We start from the raw sequence: 20,322 nt of genomic DNA, 5'->3' as shown, positions 1-20,322 counted from the left end.
GAAGATTTATAGATTTTTTTTTTTTTTCTCTATCTCCCCTCAACAGCAATCCACCTTGCTGTTCAGATGCACTTCCAAAAAAAATCTCCCTGTCCCACTCGCCTATACGGACAGGTCTCTCCCGATATAGGCATGCTTAGGTGGGTGATGTGGGGAAGAGCTGTTTCTTATTAAAGCTACTCATGGTTCAGGTTTTATGAATCAGTTCACAGGTTCCATTAAAAGAGTACCAAAAATCCGAACAGAGATTACACAGATATTGGGAAAATACATACTGTAAGACATCTGCCATAGCCAGTACTTATGCATATATTGCAAATATTGTACAAATGATGTGGATACGACTGGTCTCATTGTTATTTTACCTGACGGCCCCTTTATTGCCGTAATACGCCTCTTTGTCGCTTAGAGAACATGTTGTATTTGCCTTAGTGTTTTGTGGATCACCAATACACAGTTTGCAGAGATTGGAATCAATGGGGGATCCTGGAGCGCAGCTCTGACTGAAGTAGGACCCTATTGGGGACAGAAACTTATCAACATGATCATTTATGTACTTGGCAAGGTTATTAGTATGAACCATTAATTTACAGATACCTCAGAAAAATAGAGAACTGCTGTAATGTTCAGTTTAAAAGGCTGATGCGTTCATGGCTATTTTGGGGCTAGATAAGCTTGTACATGTTAATTTGAGAATATAAATACACTTTCGATTGCATGTTGCGAAAAAATATATATTTTGTTCCTAAATGCAAAAATAAATCAGGGAAACACATGGAAAAAACATCACCCTGTGTACCATTGGTGTATTTTCCCATTGAGTCAACAGAAACCTTATCCAAAAAGTTCTTGAAGCGGTTTTGATGTGGATTATGGAGCAGAATCATTTTCCAAATCCACATAAAAAATACTTGTGAACATTGGCTAAAGATTCCATGCACATAAATATAGATTGGGCTCATAACATGCAATGTACGGACCAGCTTAACAGGAATTTCTAATATGATCATGCGCATGAGCTCTGAAAAAATTGTATGAAAAATTGAAAAGATAAAAAAATACATATTTCATAGAATTGGAAAAAAAAGTAAAGGATGCCTACAATTTTTAACCCCTTCACTCAGAAGACTGTTTTCACCTTCCTGAACAGGCCAATTTTTTTCTTCATTTCTGACCACTGTCACTTTATGAGGTAATAACTCCTAATAACACTTCAACAGATCCCACTGATTCTGAGACTATTTTTCGTGACATATGGTACTTCATGATAGTGGTAAAATTTGTTCAATACGACTTGCGTTTATTTGTGACAATGTCAGAAATTTGGTGAAAATTTTGAAAATTTTGCAATTTTCAAACTTTTCATTTTTATGCCCTTAAATAAGTACATTAGTGCTATGTCACACAGAATATGTGATAAATAAAATTTCCCACATGTCTACTTCACATCAGCACAATTTTTAAACATACATTTTTTTTGTTAGGAAGTTATATGGGTTAAACGTTGATCAACGACCTCTATTTTTTTACAACAAAATTTACAAAACCTTTATTTTTCGGGACCACATCTCATTTGAAGTGACCTTAAGTATCATAGTTATTAAGGTTGAAGGAAGACTTTAAGTCCATCTAGTTCAACCCATAGCCTAACCTAACATGCCCTAACAAGTGGTGGTCTATATGACATAAAATACCCAAAAATGACACCATTCTTAAAACTGCACCAATCAAGGTGCTCAAAACACATTCAAGAAGTTTATTAACCCTTCTGGTCCTTCACAGGAACTGAAATAATGTGGGTAGAAAAATTGAACATTTACTTTTATTTCTCCAAATTTTACTTTAGGCCCATTTTTTTTTAGTTTCACAAGGGTAGCAGGAGAAAATGGACCCAAAAAAAAAATTGTTGTGCAATTTCTCCTGAGCACACCAACTACTGTTTGGGCGTATGGCAGGACTCAGAAGGGATGGAGTGACGTTTTGGAACTCAGATTTTAATGTAATGTTCTGCAAATCTGATGTCGTGTTCGGAGAGACTCTTATGTGCCTACACAGTAGAAACTCACCACAAGTGACCCTGTTTTGGAAACTAGACCCCTCAAGGAATTTATGTAGATGTTTGGTAAACACCGTGAACCCACAGGTGCATAACAGAGATTTACAATGTTCATCTGTAAAAACGAAAACAATATATTTTTCCTACAAAAAGGTTGTTTTCATTTTTACAAGGATAGTAGGAGAAAATGGACTCCATACTTTGTTGTGTAATTACTCCTGAGTATGCCGATACCCCATATGTGGGGGAATACTACTTTTGAGGCACCTTGCAAAGCTCAGAAGGGAAGTAGTGCCATATTGGAGTTCAAATTTTGCTGGACTGGTTTGAGGGTACCATGTCACATTGATAGAGTCCCTGAGGTAAGAGAACAGCAGAACACCCCATGAGTGACCCCATTTTACAAACTACGCCTCTCAATGAATTCATCAAGGGGTGCAGTGATCCTATTGACACCACAGGTGTGTCACAGAATTTTATACCATTGGGCAGTGAAGAAAAAGAAATTAGATTTTTTTCGACCAAAATTTTGTTGTAGCCCCAGATTTTATATTTTCACACTAGAAAATGAGTAAAAATGGCACCAAAAGTTGTCACACAATTTCTGTTGAATGTAGAAATACCCTATGTGTGGATGTACAGTACTGCTTAGCCACATGGCGAGACTCGGGAGGTACGGAGTGCTATTTTTTCTAGAATAGCTTGCAGAGTCCATATACATATGCTAGAAGAACAGAATCCCCACTTAAGTGGCCCCATTTTGGAAATTATACCCCTTTGGGAATTTATTTATAGGTGTAGTGACGATTTTTACTCCATGGGTGTTTTCCAGAAACAAGCAGTAGTGGATGTTCCTTAGTGAAAATTGCAAACTGCTGTTATAGTGCCCAACAAGTTGTAGTGCCCAGTACATTATGCCCAGCTCGTGCTTCTGGAGGCATGCACCTGTAAAATAGGAGTGCTGTCATCACCACAGACATGTGGATGCTAAATGTGGTTCAGGTAAACTGTGGAGGGCATTTGGATTTGGGAGCGGAGAATTTGCTGAATTTCTTTTGGTGGGTGAGAAGCAATAGCACTTTTCCAGAGCCTTTGTACTACCAGTAACATGGAAGCCTCCTATATTTCCATTAACAGATTACGAACCTAAGTGGGGATTAGCTTTTTATGCGGATTGAGTGGAAGATTTTTTGGGGAACATTTTACATAATGTTTGGGATCACATTTATCCGGCGCTCTACACTAAGCACTTAAATCGGGGTTTCCATCTAAATCTCTGATTCAGAAAAAAAAAAACCCGAGGAAGCCACTCACTATAATGAGGCAGCAGAGTTACTCTGGACTCCGTCTGGCCTCTGTTCAGGGTTGTCCTTCACTTTAGAAGTGCATAAAACTGTGGCAGAACACACTTTTATGCACACCTAAAAATACAGACACTGCCGGATCACAGTCCAGACAGAGTCCACAGTGCATTCATTTACCTCATTATAGGGAATCTTCTTCTCGCGATTCTATCTGAATCACGTATTTTAGAGATTTATACGGAAATCCCGATGTAAGCGCTCAGCGCAGGATAAATGTGCGCCAAGCTTTACTTCGATCTTTGGTAGGCAGGATGAACAAATCAACAGCAGGTGAAGAATTTGTTTTATTTTTTTACATGTTTCCTCATGCAGTATAAGTGATTAGGTGACTTTATTCCTTGGGTCGGTGCGATTACAGCAATACCAGATTATATATTTTTTATGTTTGACTGCTGTCACACACTAGAAAAATGCTTTTTAATGCGCATACCCATATTTAGATAGTTATCATATTTCCGTATTTTGGCTGACAGAGTGATGTGATGGCTTGTTTTTTTGTGGGACGAGTTGACGTTTTTATTGCTACCATTTTTGGCCACATGAGTTTTTTTATTGATTTCTATTCCGATTTTTGTGAGGCAAAATGAATAAAGACCAGCAATTCAAGAATTGAGGGGTTTTTTTTGCATCGCTTTATTCTGAGAGCTATAACTTTTGTTACTTTTCCACTGACTGAGCTCTATGGTGGCTCTTTTATTGCAGGACAAGATGACGTTTTCGGAGACCCCATTTTTATTTACATTTGTTTTTTATCGCATTATATTCCACTTTTTGTTCGGTGGTATGATGAGAAAGCATAGTTTGTGGCCTAATTTTTTATTTATTTTTTATGGTGCACACTGAAGGGTTTAACTAGGTGGGTCGTTGCGGATGCGGCAATGCCAACTATGTGTACTTTTTTTGTTTTTACATACAGTACAGACCAAAAGTTTGGACTCACCTTCTCATTTAACCCTTTTCTGTCATTGGACTTACTATTCCGTCCATGTGGGGTGGGCCCTACTTCCCAAGGATGGAATAGTACGTCCAGCACGATCGGCCGCTCTCACGGGGGGAGCGCGGCCGATCGCGGCCGGGTGTCAGCTGACTATCGCAGCTGACATCCGGCACTATGTGCCAGGAGCGGTCACGGACCTCCCCCGGCACATTAACCCCCGGCACACTGCAATCAAACATGATCGCAGTGTTCCGGCGGTACAGGGAAGCATCGCGAAGGGAGGGGGCTCCCTGCGTGCTTCCCTGAGACGATCGGTACAAGGCGATGTGCTCACCTTGTACCGAGCGTCTCCTCCCTGCAAGCCCCTGATCCAAAATGGCTGCAGGGCTGCATCGGGGTCCTGCAGAGAGGTGGCTTCACAGCGCCTGCTCAGAGCAGGCGCCGGGAAGCCTCCCTGCTGTGCTGTGTGATCGCCAATCTGACACAGTGCACAGCAAAGTGTCAGATTGGCGATCTGTCACTTTACTGTGCTGTCCCCCCCTGGGGCAAAGTAAAAATATATATAAAAAAAAAAATTACATGTGTAAAAAAAAAAAAAAAATCCTAAATAAATAATAATAAAAAAAAAAAAATTGTTCCAATAAATACATTCCTTTAGCTAAATAAAAATAAAAAAAACAATAAAAGTACACATATTTAGTATTGCCGCGTCCGTAACGACCTGACCTATAAAACTGTCCCACTACTTAACCCCTTCAGTGAACACCGTAAAAAAAAAAATAAAACGAGGCACAAAACAACGCTTTATTATCATACAGCCGAACAAAAAGTGGAATAACATGCAATAAAAAAGACGGATATAAATAATCATGGTACCGCTGAAATTGACATCTTGTCCCGCAAAAAACGAGCTGCCATACAGCATCATCAGCAAAAAAATAAAAAAGTTATAGTCCTCAGAATAAAGCGATGCAAAAATAATTATTTTTTCTATAAAAGAGTTTTTATCGTATAAAGGCGCCAAAACATAAAAAAATGATATAAATGAGGTATCGCTGTAATCGTACTGACCCAAAGAATAAACTGCTTTATCCATTTTGCCAAAGCGGTGCGGTATAAGCGCCCCCCCCCCAAAAGAAATTCATGAATAGCTGGTTTTTGGTCATTCTGCCTCACAAAAATCAGAATAAAAAGCGATCAAAAAATGTGACGTGCCCAAAAATGTTACCAATAAAAACATCAACTCGTTCCGCAAAAAACAAGACCTCACATGACTCTGTGGACCAAAATATGGAAACATTATAGCACTCAAAATGTGGTAACGCAAAAAACATTTTTTGCAATAAAAAGCGTCTTTTAGTCTGTGACGGCTGCCAATCATAAAAATCCGCTAGAAAACCCGCTATAAATAGTAAATCGAACCCCTCCCTTCATCACCCCCTTAGTTACGAAAAATAAAAAAATTAAAAAAAATGTATTTATTTCCATTTTCCCATTAGGGTTAGGGTTAGCGCTAGGGTTAGGGATAGTGTTAGGGTTAGGGCTAGAGTTAGGGCTAGGGTTACGGTTGGGGCTAGGGTTAGGGCTACAGTTAGGGTTAGGGTTAGGGCTAAAGTTAGGGTTGGGGCTAAAGTTAGGGTTAGGATTACATTTACAGTTGGGAATAGGGTTGGGATTAGGGTTAGGGGTGTGTCAGGGTTAGGGGTGTGGTTAGGGTTACAGTTGAGATTAGGGTTAGGGGTGTGTTTGGATTAGGGTTTCAGTTATAATTAAGGGTTTCCACTGTTTAGGCACATCAGGGGCTCTCCAAATGCGACATTGCGTCCGATCTCAATTCCAGCCAATTCTGCGTTGAAAAAGTAAAACAGTGCTCCTTCCCTTCCGAGCTCTCCCGTGCGCACAAACAGTGGTTTACCCCAACATATGGGGTATCAGCGTACTCAGGACACATTGGACAACAACTGTTGGGGTCCAATTTCTCCTGTTACTCTTGGGAAAATACAAAACTGGGGGCTAAAAAATAATTTTTGTGTAAAAAAAATATTTTTTATTTTCACAGCTCTGCGTTATAAACTGTAGTGAAACACTTGGGGGTTCAAAGTTCTCACAACACATCTAGATAAGTTCCTTGGGGGGTCTAGTTTCCAAAATGGGGTCACTTGTAGGGGGTTTCTATGGTTTAGGTACATTAGGGGCTCTGCAAATGCAACGTGACGCCTGCAGACCATTCCATCTAAGTCTGCATTCCAAATGACGCTCCTTCCCTTCCGAGCTCTGCCATGCGCCCAAACGGTGGTTCCCCCCACATATGGAATATCAGCGTACTGAGGACAAATTGGACAACAACTTTTGGGATCCAATTTCTCCTGTTACCCTTGGGAAAATACAAAACTTGGGGCGAAAAAATGATTTTTGTGAGGAAAAAAAATAATTTTTATTTTCACGGCTCTGAAATATAAACTGTAGTGAAACACTTGGGGGTTCAAAGCTCTCACAACACATCTAGATGAGTTCCTTAGGGGGTCTACTTTCCAAAATGGTGCCACTTTTGGGGGGTTTCAATGTTTAGGCACATCAGTGGCTCTCCAAACGCAACATGGCGTCCCCTCTCAATTCCAGTCAATTTTGCATTGAAAAGTCAAATGGCGCTCCTTCCCTTCCGAGCTCTGCCATGCGCCCAAACAGCGCTTTACTCCCACATATGAGGTATCAGCGTACTCAGGACAAAGTGGACAACAACTTTCGTGGTCCAATTTTTTCTCTTACCCTTGGGAAAATAAAAAATTGGGGGCGAAAAAATAATTTTTGAGAAAAAATATGATTTTTTTATTTTTACGGCTTTGCATTATAAGCTTCTGTGAATCACTTAATGGGTCAAAGTGCTCACCACACATCTAGATGAGTTCCTTAGGGGGTCTACTTTCCAAAATGGTGTCACTTGTGGGGGGTTTCAATGTTTAGTCACATCAGGGGCTCTCCAAACGCAACATGGGGTCCCATCTGAATTCCAGTCAATTTTGCATTGAAAAGTCAAATGGCGCTCCTTCCCTTCCGAGCTCTGCCATGCGCCCAAACAGTGGTTTACCCCCACATATGGGGGGGCAAATTGTACAACAACTTTTGGGGTCCATTTTCTCCTGTTACCCTTTGTAAAATAGAACAAATTGGAGCTGAAGTAAATTTTTTGTGTAAAAAAGTTAAATCTTCATTTTTATTTAAACATTCCAAAAATTCCTGTGAAACACCTGAAGGGTTAATAAACTTCTTGAATGTGGTTTTGAGCACCTTGAGGGGTGCAGTTTTTAGAATGGTGTCACACTTGGGTATTTTCCATCATATACACCCCTCAAAATGACTTCAAATGAGATGTGGTCCCTAAAAAAAAAATGGTGTTGTAAAAATGAGAAATTGCTGGTCAACTTTTAACCCTTATAACTCCCTAATAAAAAAAAATTTTGGTTACAAAACTGTGCTGATGTAAAGTAGATATGTGGGAAATGTTACTTATTAAGTATTTTGTGTGACATATCTCTGTGATTTAATTGTATAAAAATTCAAAGTTGGAAAATTGCGAAATTTTCTAAATTTTCACCAAATTTCCATTTTTTTCACAAATAAACGCAGGTAATATCAAAGAAATGTTACCACTATAATGAAGTACAATATTTCACGAGAAAACAGTGTCAGAATTAGCAGGATCCATTTAAGCGTTCCAGAGTTATAACCTTATAAAGGGACAGTGGTCAGAATTGTAAAAATTGGCCCGGTCATTAACGTGCAAACAACCCTTGGGGTAAAGGGGTTAAAGATTTTTCTGTATTTTCATGAAAATTGTACATTCACACTGAAGGCATCAAAACTATGAATTAACACATGTGGAATTGTATACTTAGCAAAAAAGTGTGAAACAACTGAAATTATGTCTTATATTCTAGTTTCTTCAAAGTAGCCACCTTTTGCTTTGATGACTGCTTTGCACACTCTTGGCATTCTCTTTAGTCATGAAAATACAGAAAAATCTTTAATTGAGAAGGTGTGTCCAAACTTTTGGTCTGTACTGTAAAATGTATTTATTGGATTAATATTTTTTCACTTTTTTGTTCTTTATTTTGTGATTTTTTTTATATTTTTACAATTTTTTTTAACATTTTATTTTATTTTTTACCTTGTCCCAGGATGGGACTTCAACTTTCCCTGCCCTGATCACTGATGTAATACTCTGCAATGCTTTAACACAGGTGGGGAGGAGGCGTGTCAGCTCCTGCTTCGAGTAGGAGTTTACAGGCCACTGTCTCTGGGTGACCCCGCAGCCATCTTTCAGCCCGGGGTCACCATGGAGACTATCGGCACAACATGATCGCAATTGCGTTATGCCGAAGGGAGCAGAGATGGAGCTCCCTCCCTCTGTGATGCCCATCAATGTCGCTGTCACTACTGACAGCGGCATCAGAGGGGTCAAACGAACGTGATCAGTGCTAGCACTGATTGTGGGCGTTGTTGTAGGATGTCAGCTCTCGTATAGAGCTGGCAACCACATTTGATCTCAGCGGTGCTCAACGTGAGCCCGCAAGATTGTCACGCAATACATATGCTGCCAGGGTCAGACGCAGACAGCTTGGGGCCTTTGTGCAGGAAATATGTCTGGGTCTTCCTCCTTTTAAGGCAATAAAGCTACATATACATACATACATATATACATATATATATATATATATATATATATATATATATATATATATACACTAAGGGACTGTGCTATGCATAAGTGAGGGCACTTTATACTAAGAGACTGTGTTAGACATAATAATCGATAATAACGTCTTCCTCCACCTCCCCCTGCTCCTAAATCCATTATAAATCCTCCTTCCTCCATCCCAATCCCCCACACACCTCATTGTCCTCCTCCCCCCGCATCCCATTATTGCCCTCTCCCCCACCCCCATGATTGCCCTCTTCACCACCTCCATCATTGCTTTCCCCACCACCCCATTATTGCCCATTCCACCACCTCCATCATTGCCTCATCCCCCCACCTCCTTCAGTGTCCTTTCCACCACCATCATCATTGTCTTCTCCCCCACCACACCATCATTGCCTTCTCCCCACCACCCCATCATTACGTATTCCACCACCTCCATCATTTCCTCCTCCCCCACCACCCCATCATCGTCCTTTCCACCGCCATTATTATTGTCTTCTCCCCCACCACCCCATCATTACCCATTCCACGACCTCCATAATTTCCTCCTCCCCACCACCCCATCATTACCCTTTCCACCACCTTCATCATTGCCTCCTCCCCACCACACCCATCATTGTCTTTTCCACTGCCATCCTCATCGTCTTCTCCCCCATCATTATTCCATGACCTCCATCATTTCCTCCATCTCCCCCACCATTGCCCTTTCCATCACCATCATTGTCTTTTCCCCACCACCCCCATCATTGCCCATTACACTGCCTCCATCATTTCCTCTTCCCCATCACCTTCATTATTTCCCATTCACCACCTCCATCATTTCCTCCACCACCCCCATCATTGCCCTCTCCATCAACCCAATCATTGCCTTCCGTCCCATCACTCCCATCATTGCCCTCTCTGTCAACCCAATCATTGCCTTCTGCCCCATCACCCCCATCATTGCCCTCTCTGTCACCACAATCATTGCCTTCTGCCCCATCACCCTCATCATTGCCATCTCTGTCAACCCAATCAATGCCTTCTGCCCCATCACCCCATCATTGTCCTCTCCTACACCTACACACACACAGCACCATTCATCTCTCTGCACACACACAGCAATATTCACCTCTCTGTACACACATACACACACACAGACACACACAGCACCATTCACCTCTCTGCACACACAGATACACACAGCACCATTCACCTCTCTGCACACACATACACACACCTCACCTCACCTCAGCGCACGGTATCCTGAAGCCACACCATCGCCGGCAGCTTTCTGTCTCGCACTGCCACGGCGCTGATTGATGATGTAATTCAGCTGCTGCTGTGTGAGACAGAAAGTGTGGGCAGGAAGCAGGACGGATCCATTCCCTGCAGCTCCGCTCCACTGCCATTTTCTCTTGCAGGCAGCGGAGCTGCAGGGATTGCTCCCTGCCTGCCTCACATTATGGCAATCTGGCTAGGGGCCCCCTGAAGCCTCGGGGCCGGATAACCTGGCCAGATTGCCCTCATTATTAGCCGCCCTGCGGGAGCCCCCCAGAGCCTTTAGGCCCCAGTGCAGGTGCACCGGTTGAACCGGCAGTATGTCCGCCCATGTATGCTGCCGTTTGCAGGAACGCAGCCCCCGCAGCTGCGTATATATACGGCACATGTCTTGAAGGTGTTAAAGACTTTTGACATATTAAAAGTTAAATCTGGTGGAATCTTAGCATTTCTATGGATTTTTACACTCTTTGCTCAGCTCTCCCTGAGGAAAGCTGAATATAAAAAATAAGAAGTGAAAGGAGATAGAGCTGTAGTCAGAGCTCCCTTCTTTTAAACCAAGATGTGTTAAAATTGTTTTAAAACGAAATATGTCAGCAGGTTTTTGCTATGTAATTTGAGGACAGCATGAAGCAGGGGTTAAAACACAGATTTCAATGATGTGCACATGTCAGGCTGTGTGCTGTTTACTTACAATGAAGGTTTTATCACCTGGTGATTATCATTGCCTGAGCTAAAGCAGCATGTGCATGCTAGTCTGAGTCCGCACCCTCCTGTGATAAGCAGCTCATTGAAAATAGTCAATGTACATACAGAGCCTGGTGTGGGTGTGGTTAGCTTTCTCAGCTTTGCTGCATTGCTAAATCTAAGAATTCTGCTTTTGTCAGCACTGCTGCACGCAGTAAACTAAGTGATATTTTATTGGATTAAAGGTTTCTTTGTCTACATCATTCTGCTCTCAGATGAGGTAGCAATAACCTGGTGACAGACTCCCTTAAAAATAATAGATATCTATTAAACTCCCATTATTCCAGTGAAAATCAGTGAGCTCAGTGGGAAGTGATTTGACAGGTGACTTATTTTTTGTCCCATAATACCACTTTTAACAAGACAATCCCTTTAATGATTGCTATCCAGATCTTAGAATTTTTTGCAATAGTCTAGAAACTGAATCTTTAAGTATTTCTCCAGAACAGTTAAATTGTTTTTACAAGATTTGTAATAATTTTCAAAGGGTAAGACCCATGTGAAATGTTTTCACCTTTTTTCCCTCTTCTAATTGTCCCCTTTGCCTACATATTGGTACAAATCTCATCTTAGGACATATTTTATTCCTTACAAAAGTATAATCAAGTTTCCACATATAAACATTTGCCTTATTTTATTGTTAATGAATTGTACTGGAGATCCAGCAGATGTGCAGTATTTACAGCTATAATTGAAACCTACTCACCAATGTCGCAGTTCTTGGACTTCTTATGAATCAGGCTAATAGGAATATGCCATCCAGCCATGTGACCAACACCGGTGTGACAGGACTTTTTACCTTCAAGATTGTTCCATGTTATTTCTTTATCTTCTTTCTTTACTAAGGCTACAACTCTGAATGTGCCAAACTCTGCACCACAAAAATATTATTCAGTAAGTTTAGGTCACCAGTGAAATAACTTAATCACAAGTTGGATATTTGAAGACAGTTTCAATAATACTGCTCTGTACAATAATACTGCTCTGTACAATAATACTGCTCTGTACAATAATTCTGCTCTGTACAATAATTCTGCTCTGTACAATTACAGTACTCTGTACAATAATACCGCTCTGTACAATAATACTGCTCTGTACAATAATACTGCTCTGTACAATAATACCGCTCTGTACAATAATACCGCTCTGTACAATAATACTGCTCTGTACAATTACACTGCTCTGTACAATGATACTGCTCTGTACAATAATACTGCTCTGTACAATAATACTGCTCTGTACAAGGATACTGCTCTGTACAATAACACTGCTCTGTACAATAATACTGCTCTGTACAATTACTCTGCTCTGTACAATAACACTGCTCTGTACAATAATACTGCTCTGTACAATTACACTGCTTTGTACAATGATACTGCTCTGTACAATGGCCCTGCTCTGTACAATAATACTGCTCTGTACAATAATACTGCTCTGTACAATTACACTGCTCTGTACAATAATACTGCTCTGTACAAGGATACTGCTCTGTACAATAACACTGCTCTGTACAATAATACTGCTCTGTACAATTACACTGCTCTGTACAATAATACTGCTCTGTACAATTACTCTGCTCTGTACAATTACACTGCTCTGTACAATAATACTGCTCTGTACAATGGCCCTGCTCTGTACAATAATACTGCTCTGTACAATAATTCTGCTCTGTACAATTACACTGCTCTGTACAATAATACTGCTCTGTACAATTACTCTGCTCTGTACAATAATACTGCTCTGTACAATTACACGGCTATGTACAATGATACTGCTGAGTACATTGATACTGCTCTGTACAAAGCTAATGTTCTGTAAAATGGCCCTGTTCTGTACAAAGGTACTGCTCTGTAGAATGATACTGCTCTCTACAATGATTCTGTTCGAAACCTATAGACAAGGCCTACACCCACCAAAAAGTGTGATGGCGGACAATAAAGTCAACTAGATTCAGTGCTAAGTAACCATAGAAATCATAAAGAGAAAGCACCATCAAGAATTAAATAACATAAAAATATCAAAGCTTTATTTATGAACAGCCCGGAAGAAGGCTGAGCGCCGAAACGCACTATGGGGACGAGTGGAACCAGACTCCAGGCACCTTCAGGTAATTGTTATAACTTCACTTAGACGTCTTTCGTGGTTTCTTTCAGATGTGGCACACAGCCCTCTTGGAGATTTTCTGATCTGGTTTAATTCTGATAAGGATCCATACTATTCATATGCCTCACTGCATGCATTGGTGTATATACTGTACCTTAGAGCTATTCATTTATTTCCTATATGCCTATTGGTGCCTGTTTTTTTCTGTGGTTCCACTTAGTTTGGCTTACCCCTGTCACATCCCTATATATTCCTGTGTTTATGATTTTACATTGTTCATATATAAAGCGTTGATATTTTTATATTATTTGATTCTTGATGGTGATTTCTCTTTATGATTTCAATGATTCTGTTTGGTACAGTGGCCCTGCTCTGTAGAACGGTACGTACAGTCAGTAATAAGTAGGTTTTCTATTCTGGGGCCACATTTGGCAGTGGCAAATTCACTGCAAATTTCACTTCCAAACCATGGCAAATATTACATGTAGAATTGTGGATGAAATCTGAAATGAATTCTATACAAAGATACAAAGCTTGCAAACATATTTTTTTTTCCTGGTTAACCAATAAAGGTATCACTCTAAGAATACTTTTGTCATCATTGGGCATAAAAGTATTTACATACAAAGATTAGATATGTTACGGATTTCATTGTATTTTAAAGCAGTTGTCCTATTTTGGGATGAAACTCTGTAGTCACTATGTGACTTCAGACTTCTGAATCCTCACAGCGCACCCAATGCACACTGTCAGGATTCTCTGGTGCCAATGGCTATTTGCCTTTGTGCGGTCATGTGCCAACTAAATGTGCTCGGCCTCCTTCAATTCACTTATATTGAGTGAGACCCTGAATGTCTAGTAGGAGTGTATCCAGAATTATGCAATCACATACTTTAGGTGATGTGACCGCCCGTTCTCACTGCCAGCTCCGTAAAATCCTATCAGTGTGCAGAGCAAAGGTTGTGAGGATTCAGAAGTCTGCAGTCATAGAGTGACTGCAGAATTTTGTCAAAAACCTGGACAACCCCTTTCATTTCTGTATCGAACAGCATGTAGTGATACAGTAGTTTCCACAGCAAGTACTTATTGTGGGCATTTAACCTATAGAGAAGCTCTGTTCCTCCTAGGAATTACAAAACCTAACTTAACTCAAAAGTTGAAAACTCGGGTGTGACTGTAGTCGATCATGATGCAGCCACAGGGGTCCATTTCTGAGATAGGAGGATTTATTGGAGTACTGATGGTGGAAGACTGACTATCGCTAGAGGATTGGAAGGTATGAGATATTAAAGTACATTATTTAGCATATTAAGCTTTATGGTGAGAGATATGATATGAAAATCACAGCAGATCACCACCAAAGTGCAAACACCTCATTATGTGTCAGCTTCCTTGACTCCTGGAGAATAACATCGGATATGGTGTCTGACTCTACTCAGTTCAAGGTTTTTGCTTTTGAGAGGCGATAGGATTAATGTAAGACTTTCCTAACCAGACCTGCACAAGACACCGTACATCTAGTTAACAAATTATGTAAAATCTACAAAAATCAAGAACAAAAATCTAAAAAATGTTAAATATTTTTCTTCATCTAAATTATCTTCGTCAAGCTAACAGCTTCTATTGTTTAGTATTAAATATACTATATATATATTAATCATTATGGATTCTGCATTCCCTAGAGCCTGTACTGTACCTATATTATGTATACTGCATGTTACCTGAATATTCTGACCAAGGTATCTGGCACGGGATCAAGTCATCTACCGAAAAAAAAAAAAGAAGAGACAAGAGGTAATTTTAAAGATTTGTGGGCACTCCAAAAATTACAAATTGAATTTAGGGCCAACCGAAGGATAGATTTTTGACAATATTGCACACATTCCACTGCACTGCAGTCTGTTTGATGATGCATGAAAATAGTTGTCTGGTTTCAAAAACCTATTCTCAAATAACCTTTTTGGTGTTAATATATAATATAAGACTATTCTCAAGTTAGATATTCAAAACGGCATTGTCAATAAAATATCATAAATGTCTGATAGTTGTTGAATCCATCACTGAGCCACAATAAATATCCACTGCTGCTGGCCACTGCATTTAAAGGGACTCAGTCAGCAGGTTTTTACTCCCTTATCTGAGAGCAGCATAATGTGGGAAAAGAGATCCTGATTCCAGCAATGTGTCACTTAGTTTACTGGGTGACGCAGTTGTGACACAGAGTTTTTAGATGCAGCAAGAAGCAGAGCTCAGAAAGCTGATCCCGCCCACACCACTGCTAACCCTGCCGACACCACTGCTAACCCCACCCACACAAAGCTGCCCCCGCCTACAACACAGCTTTCTGTGTACATTATCTGTTGATAGTGAGCAGCTAATCAGCACTGGTGGGTGTGGTCAGACCAGGAGACATGCAGGCAGCTAGTCCAGCAGTAATAATCTCATATAGCACTCATTGTATTGAAACAATAGCACACAGCCTAAGAAGTGACACATCGCTGAAATCAATGTCTTAGCCCTCACCACATGCTGCCCTTAAAGATTTATATATCACAATACAAAGACAGATATTACATATTTACAGCTCACACAATATAAACTTAAAATAGTACAATGAACATAATTACCTAAACTCTATACCGCATCAGTGTGACCCCTTAATGCGCGTTTCAGCTATTCTTCCTCAGAAGGGGTGAGCTGGCATTATGTAATATCTGTCCTTGTACTGTGATTTGCTTTATAAAATAGTAATCTCTTCATAGCATCTGAGCAAGAACTAGACATCCTTGATTGTCCTCATACATCTTTGTTGGTCCCAATTGTTGTTGTCCTAAGTCTGTTAGCAGTTGTCTTAACCATAAAACTTCTTGACTGGCATGTGCTGTGGTGACATATTCTGCTTATGTAGACCACAGTGTTACTATAGATTGTTTCTTACTAGTCCGACTAATTGGTCCGCCTGAGAGCAAGAAAAGATAGCCACTAGTAGATTTCCTGTGAATTGGATCTCCAGCCCAGTCTGCATCAACATATCTGATTAAAATGCATTTCTCACTTGCAGGTAGTTTCAGTTTAACACTGCTAGTCTCTTTCAAATAATAGATTACTCTCTTCACTGCATTCCAATCCATTTTGTTTGGCTTTGACACCTTCCTGCTCAAAATTCTCACTGCTGCTGCAATGTCTGGCCTTGTAACAGTCGCAAGATATAATAATTTTCCCCTTGCCTTTCTGTATTGATCATTATTCGGTAACAGATTCTATTCACTATTGATTTACTTCAGCTAGTTGGTTTCCATTGGAGACGTTACTGGTTTTGCATCTTTCAATCCAAATGTTTTGATTATGTCTTGAATCATGTGATTTTGATTAAGAAGGGAACTCCCTTCTCCTTCTCATTCTATCTGTATTCTTAGGTACTGTTTCACATTTCTCAGATCTTTGATCTCGAAGTGTTGATCCAAAGTTTTCACTATCTCCGCTTAATCCCTTTCTTTTCAAAAGAAACTAAAATATAATTCACATATATTGACTCTTATAGTTGTGGTCTACCTATGATTAGTGATGAGCGAATATACTCGTTACTCGAGAGTTCTTGAGCACGCTCGAGGGTCCTCCGAGTATTTTTTAGTGCTCGGAGATTTAGTTTTTCTTGCCGCAGCTGAATGATTTACATCTGTTAGCCAGCATAAGTACATGTGGGGGTTGACTGGTTGCTAGGGAATCCCCACATGTACTTATGCTGGCTAACAGATGTAAATCATTCAGCTGCAGTGCTAAAAACTAAAAAACTCCGAGCACTAAAAAATACTCGGAGGACCCCCGAGCATGCTCGAGAAATCTTGAGTAATGAGTATATTCGCTCATCACTACCTATGATGTCAATTATAGGCCTCTCATCTTTTTAAGTGGGAGAACTTGCACAATAAGTGGCTGACTAAATACTTTTTTTTCCCACTGTAGATCCATTTGTCTGTCAGTATCTTTTTATATGCTGTAGACAAGGTATCCGTTTTGCTTCTTTGAAAATGATCATTTATGAGTATTTCTGTGATTTTATAATTCCATGCTTTAGCAGCTCGTTTTAAACCATATATACTTTTCCGTAGATCACAAACCATGTTTGGTTTCCTTTTATCCTTGAATCCTGCGTGTTGTTCCATGTAAATGTCTTCTGTTAAGTCTCCATTCAGAAATGCTGCCTTTACATCCAGATGTTTCATCTGCATTTGTTTCGGTGCTGCAACTGCAAACAAAGTTCTGATTGTGGTGTATTTGATAACTAGAGCAAATGTCTCATCATAGTCTTCTCCATATTTCTGAGAATAGCCTTTAGCTACGAGTCTTGCTCAGTATCGATCAGCTGTGCCATCTGCTTGGTGTTTTACTTTAAAAACCCATTTACATCCTATAGCCTTTTTTTCTTTTGGTAGTTCGGTCAGTGTCCATGTCTTTAAATAATGCAAGGATTTTATTTCTGTTTCTGCAGCCTTTATCCATTTGTTGGCCTCTTCTTCTGAAAGTTGAGATATGTCCTCCCACGATGTAGGTTCATAAACTTTATTTGTACTTGCCTTGTTTGAAAGACGTTGAGGTGGCCTTCCCTTGTTTTCTCTTATTGAGCGTCTTGGTTCTGTGTCTGTATGGAGATGTATCTCTTGACTGTCAGTTTTTTGATTTTCATTGATTTCCACTTCTTTCTCATCAGATGTTCCTGCAGTTATATCACTGTCGTTTCTCTCATTTTTCATCTCCAGTGATGTCATTATGTCATCATTTAGATCTTCAATGAATATTACACTGTTACTCACTGTGATTCTGTCTGTTTTGGGATCTAGGATTCTGTATCCATTGCAATTGTCACTATATCAGACAAATATTCCTTCAGTGGCTCTTTTTTCAAGTTTGGAGCATTTTTCTTCTGGAATAAACACAAAAAACACTTTGCAACCAAAAACTCTTAAATGATTCACACTTGGTTTCTTACCTTGCCACAGTTCATATGAGTTTTTTTTACAGTTTTCTTGAAAAAAGTCTGTTTTGCAGATAAGTAGCTGTCATTGCTTTGTCACCCCAGTATTTCTCTGGTAGTTTGGAGTCTGTTAGCATGCATCTTATCATTTCAGTCAGAGTTCTGCTTTTCCTTTCTGCTACCCCGTTCTGTTCAGGTGTGTATGGAACAGTCTTTTGATGCTCTATTCCGTTCTGTCTTGATTAAGTAGTTTTCTATTTGGTGTCTTGTAAATTCACCTCCATTATCATTTCTGATGATGATTGGTTTCCTCTGAAACTCGTTATTTGACTTTGTCACATAGTCTTCTAATTTTTCAAAAATGTCACTTTTGTTCTTTATCAAGTATTTGACTGTGTAACTTGAGTAGTCATCTATGAAGGTCAGCATATATCTATTACCTCCTGATGTGGTCGCTTTCATAGGTCCACATACATCAGTGTGTATCAAGTCATGTGGTTTGTGCTTTTTGTCTCAATTTCTTTAGGTATAGATACTCTTGTAGCTTTAGATTTTATACAACATTCACATTTTACGGTAATTGAGAAATAAGATATCAATAGGTCTTTTGTGAAATTCTTCCTTTGTAACACCATTATACTCTCAGGATGTCTGTGTCCTAGGCGTCTATGCCACATGTGAATACAATTCTTGTGATCATGTGTACATAACTTCATCTGTTCCTTTAATGTGTCTAGATGATATAATTGTTCACCTGCTTTGACCCTAATTATTACCTTATCTCCCGCTAGGATTGTACAATTATCATCATTGAATTTTACAGTAAGTTATTTGGCTGGCAGACGCTTTATGGAAAACAATCCTCCTAGTCCTGGAACATATAACACATCCTTTACTAGTAATTTTGAATTAGGAACACAAGATATAACCACTGGATCAAACGCAATATATCTTTAACTAACTTTGAGGCGGCAGGCTGGGGTTTCAGGTCTCTCACCGCATGTAGGTATTTTGCCCTTATAATCCAACCATTTTTGCACTGCATATGCACTTTAGCTCTATTATGCTGCTTGCACCTTAATTCTTTTAATTCTTTTCTTTGCTTGGCACTCCTTGCACTTTGCAAATTATTATATGTATATTCTCAATAGACATAATTGGTATGCTTTTAGCATTGGTATATAATAGGGATTCATATATATGCAGCCTCTTTTTGGTGTATAGCACTTATTAGCTTTGAATTGCTAGCCCGTATTGATATTGTATTATAGTGCCATATAGTGCATTCTAATTATTCAATTTTCATGTGGTCAACTTGTATTCTCCAGTCTAGCTTGGTTAGTGTTTACTCTGCTATGGATTACCAGATTTTATATTTAACAAATACTATTTTCTGAAATATACTCCTTTGGGTCTCTGACTCTGTGTATTTAGAGTTTCCCTTGGTTGTGCTATTAATTTTGAATTATGCCCAAATCCTTGTCCAATACCCTCTGCGGTTATTTTACTCCCATCTGCAAGATAAATTGCTTCCTTCTTATTTTCATCAAGTTTCTTCTATGATATTCATCTATAAATCTGGTCTTTACAAACTCTAGTGTAACGTCTGCTGCAGGTCTTGTCTCTAATGCATTTATCAGAGCAGTGTATGAATCTGGTAAACTTCACAATAATGTTGCTGCTATATGACTTTCCTTAATGTCTTCACTTACTGATCTCAGCTGTGTTACCACCTCCATCATGGAATTTATATGCTCCTGCATGTCTTTCCTTGCACTTAATATCATCTTCTAAAGTTTTCTTAGCAGGAATAGTTTGTCATTTAAGCTGGATCTTTCATGTAGCTTTCTCAATGCTTCCCACATTCCCTTTGCTGTATTCTCATTCCTTATGTGGATTAACTGATCATCCTCCACTAGTAAGCTGATAGTAGCTCTTGCTTGTCTGTTTTTCTTATCCCATGCCTGATTATTATCATTAGGTCTGTCTGTAAGGCTGAGCCACACATAACGATATCGTTAACGATATCGTTGCAACGTCACGCTTTTGGTGACGTAGCAACGATCACACTAACGATCTCGTTATGTGTGACAGCGACCAACGATCAGGCCCCTGCTGGGAGATCGTTGGTCGATGGGAATGATCAGGACTAGTGTTGAGCGATACCGTCCGATACTTGAAAGT

At 39.7% G+C, this 20,322-nt stretch overlaps 1 protein-coding gene across 1 annotated transcript in view; it reads right to left on the bottom strand.

Annotated features, from left to right (window-relative positions):
- The window catches only part of LOC143808512 (saxiphilin-like), a 121,365-nt gene that overhangs the window by 23,695 nt on the left and 77,348 nt on the right, over positions 1-20,322 (bottom strand). Inside the window, exons 14-16 of the mRNA XM_077291262.1 lie at positions 14,888-14,929; positions 11,770-11,934; positions 366-516 (exon numbers count right to left, since the gene is read on the bottom strand). Of these exons, the coding sequence (XP_077147377.1) occupies positions 366-516; positions 11,770-11,934; positions 14,888-14,929 (358 nt within the window). The remainder of the gene's footprint in view (positions 1-365; positions 517-11,769; positions 11,935-14,887; positions 14,930-20,322) is intronic.

Source organism: Ranitomeya variabilis, chromosome 2 (assembly GCF_051348905.1).
Source record: "Ranitomeya variabilis isolate aRanVar5 chromosome 2, aRanVar5.hap1, whole genome shotgun sequence".
NCBI classification, from domain to species: domain Eukaryota; kingdom Metazoa; phylum Chordata; class Amphibia; order Anura; family Dendrobatidae; genus Ranitomeya; species Ranitomeya variabilis.
Note: the sequence above shows the minus strand (reverse complement) of the source record. Positions and strands in the feature narration are given on the sequence as shown.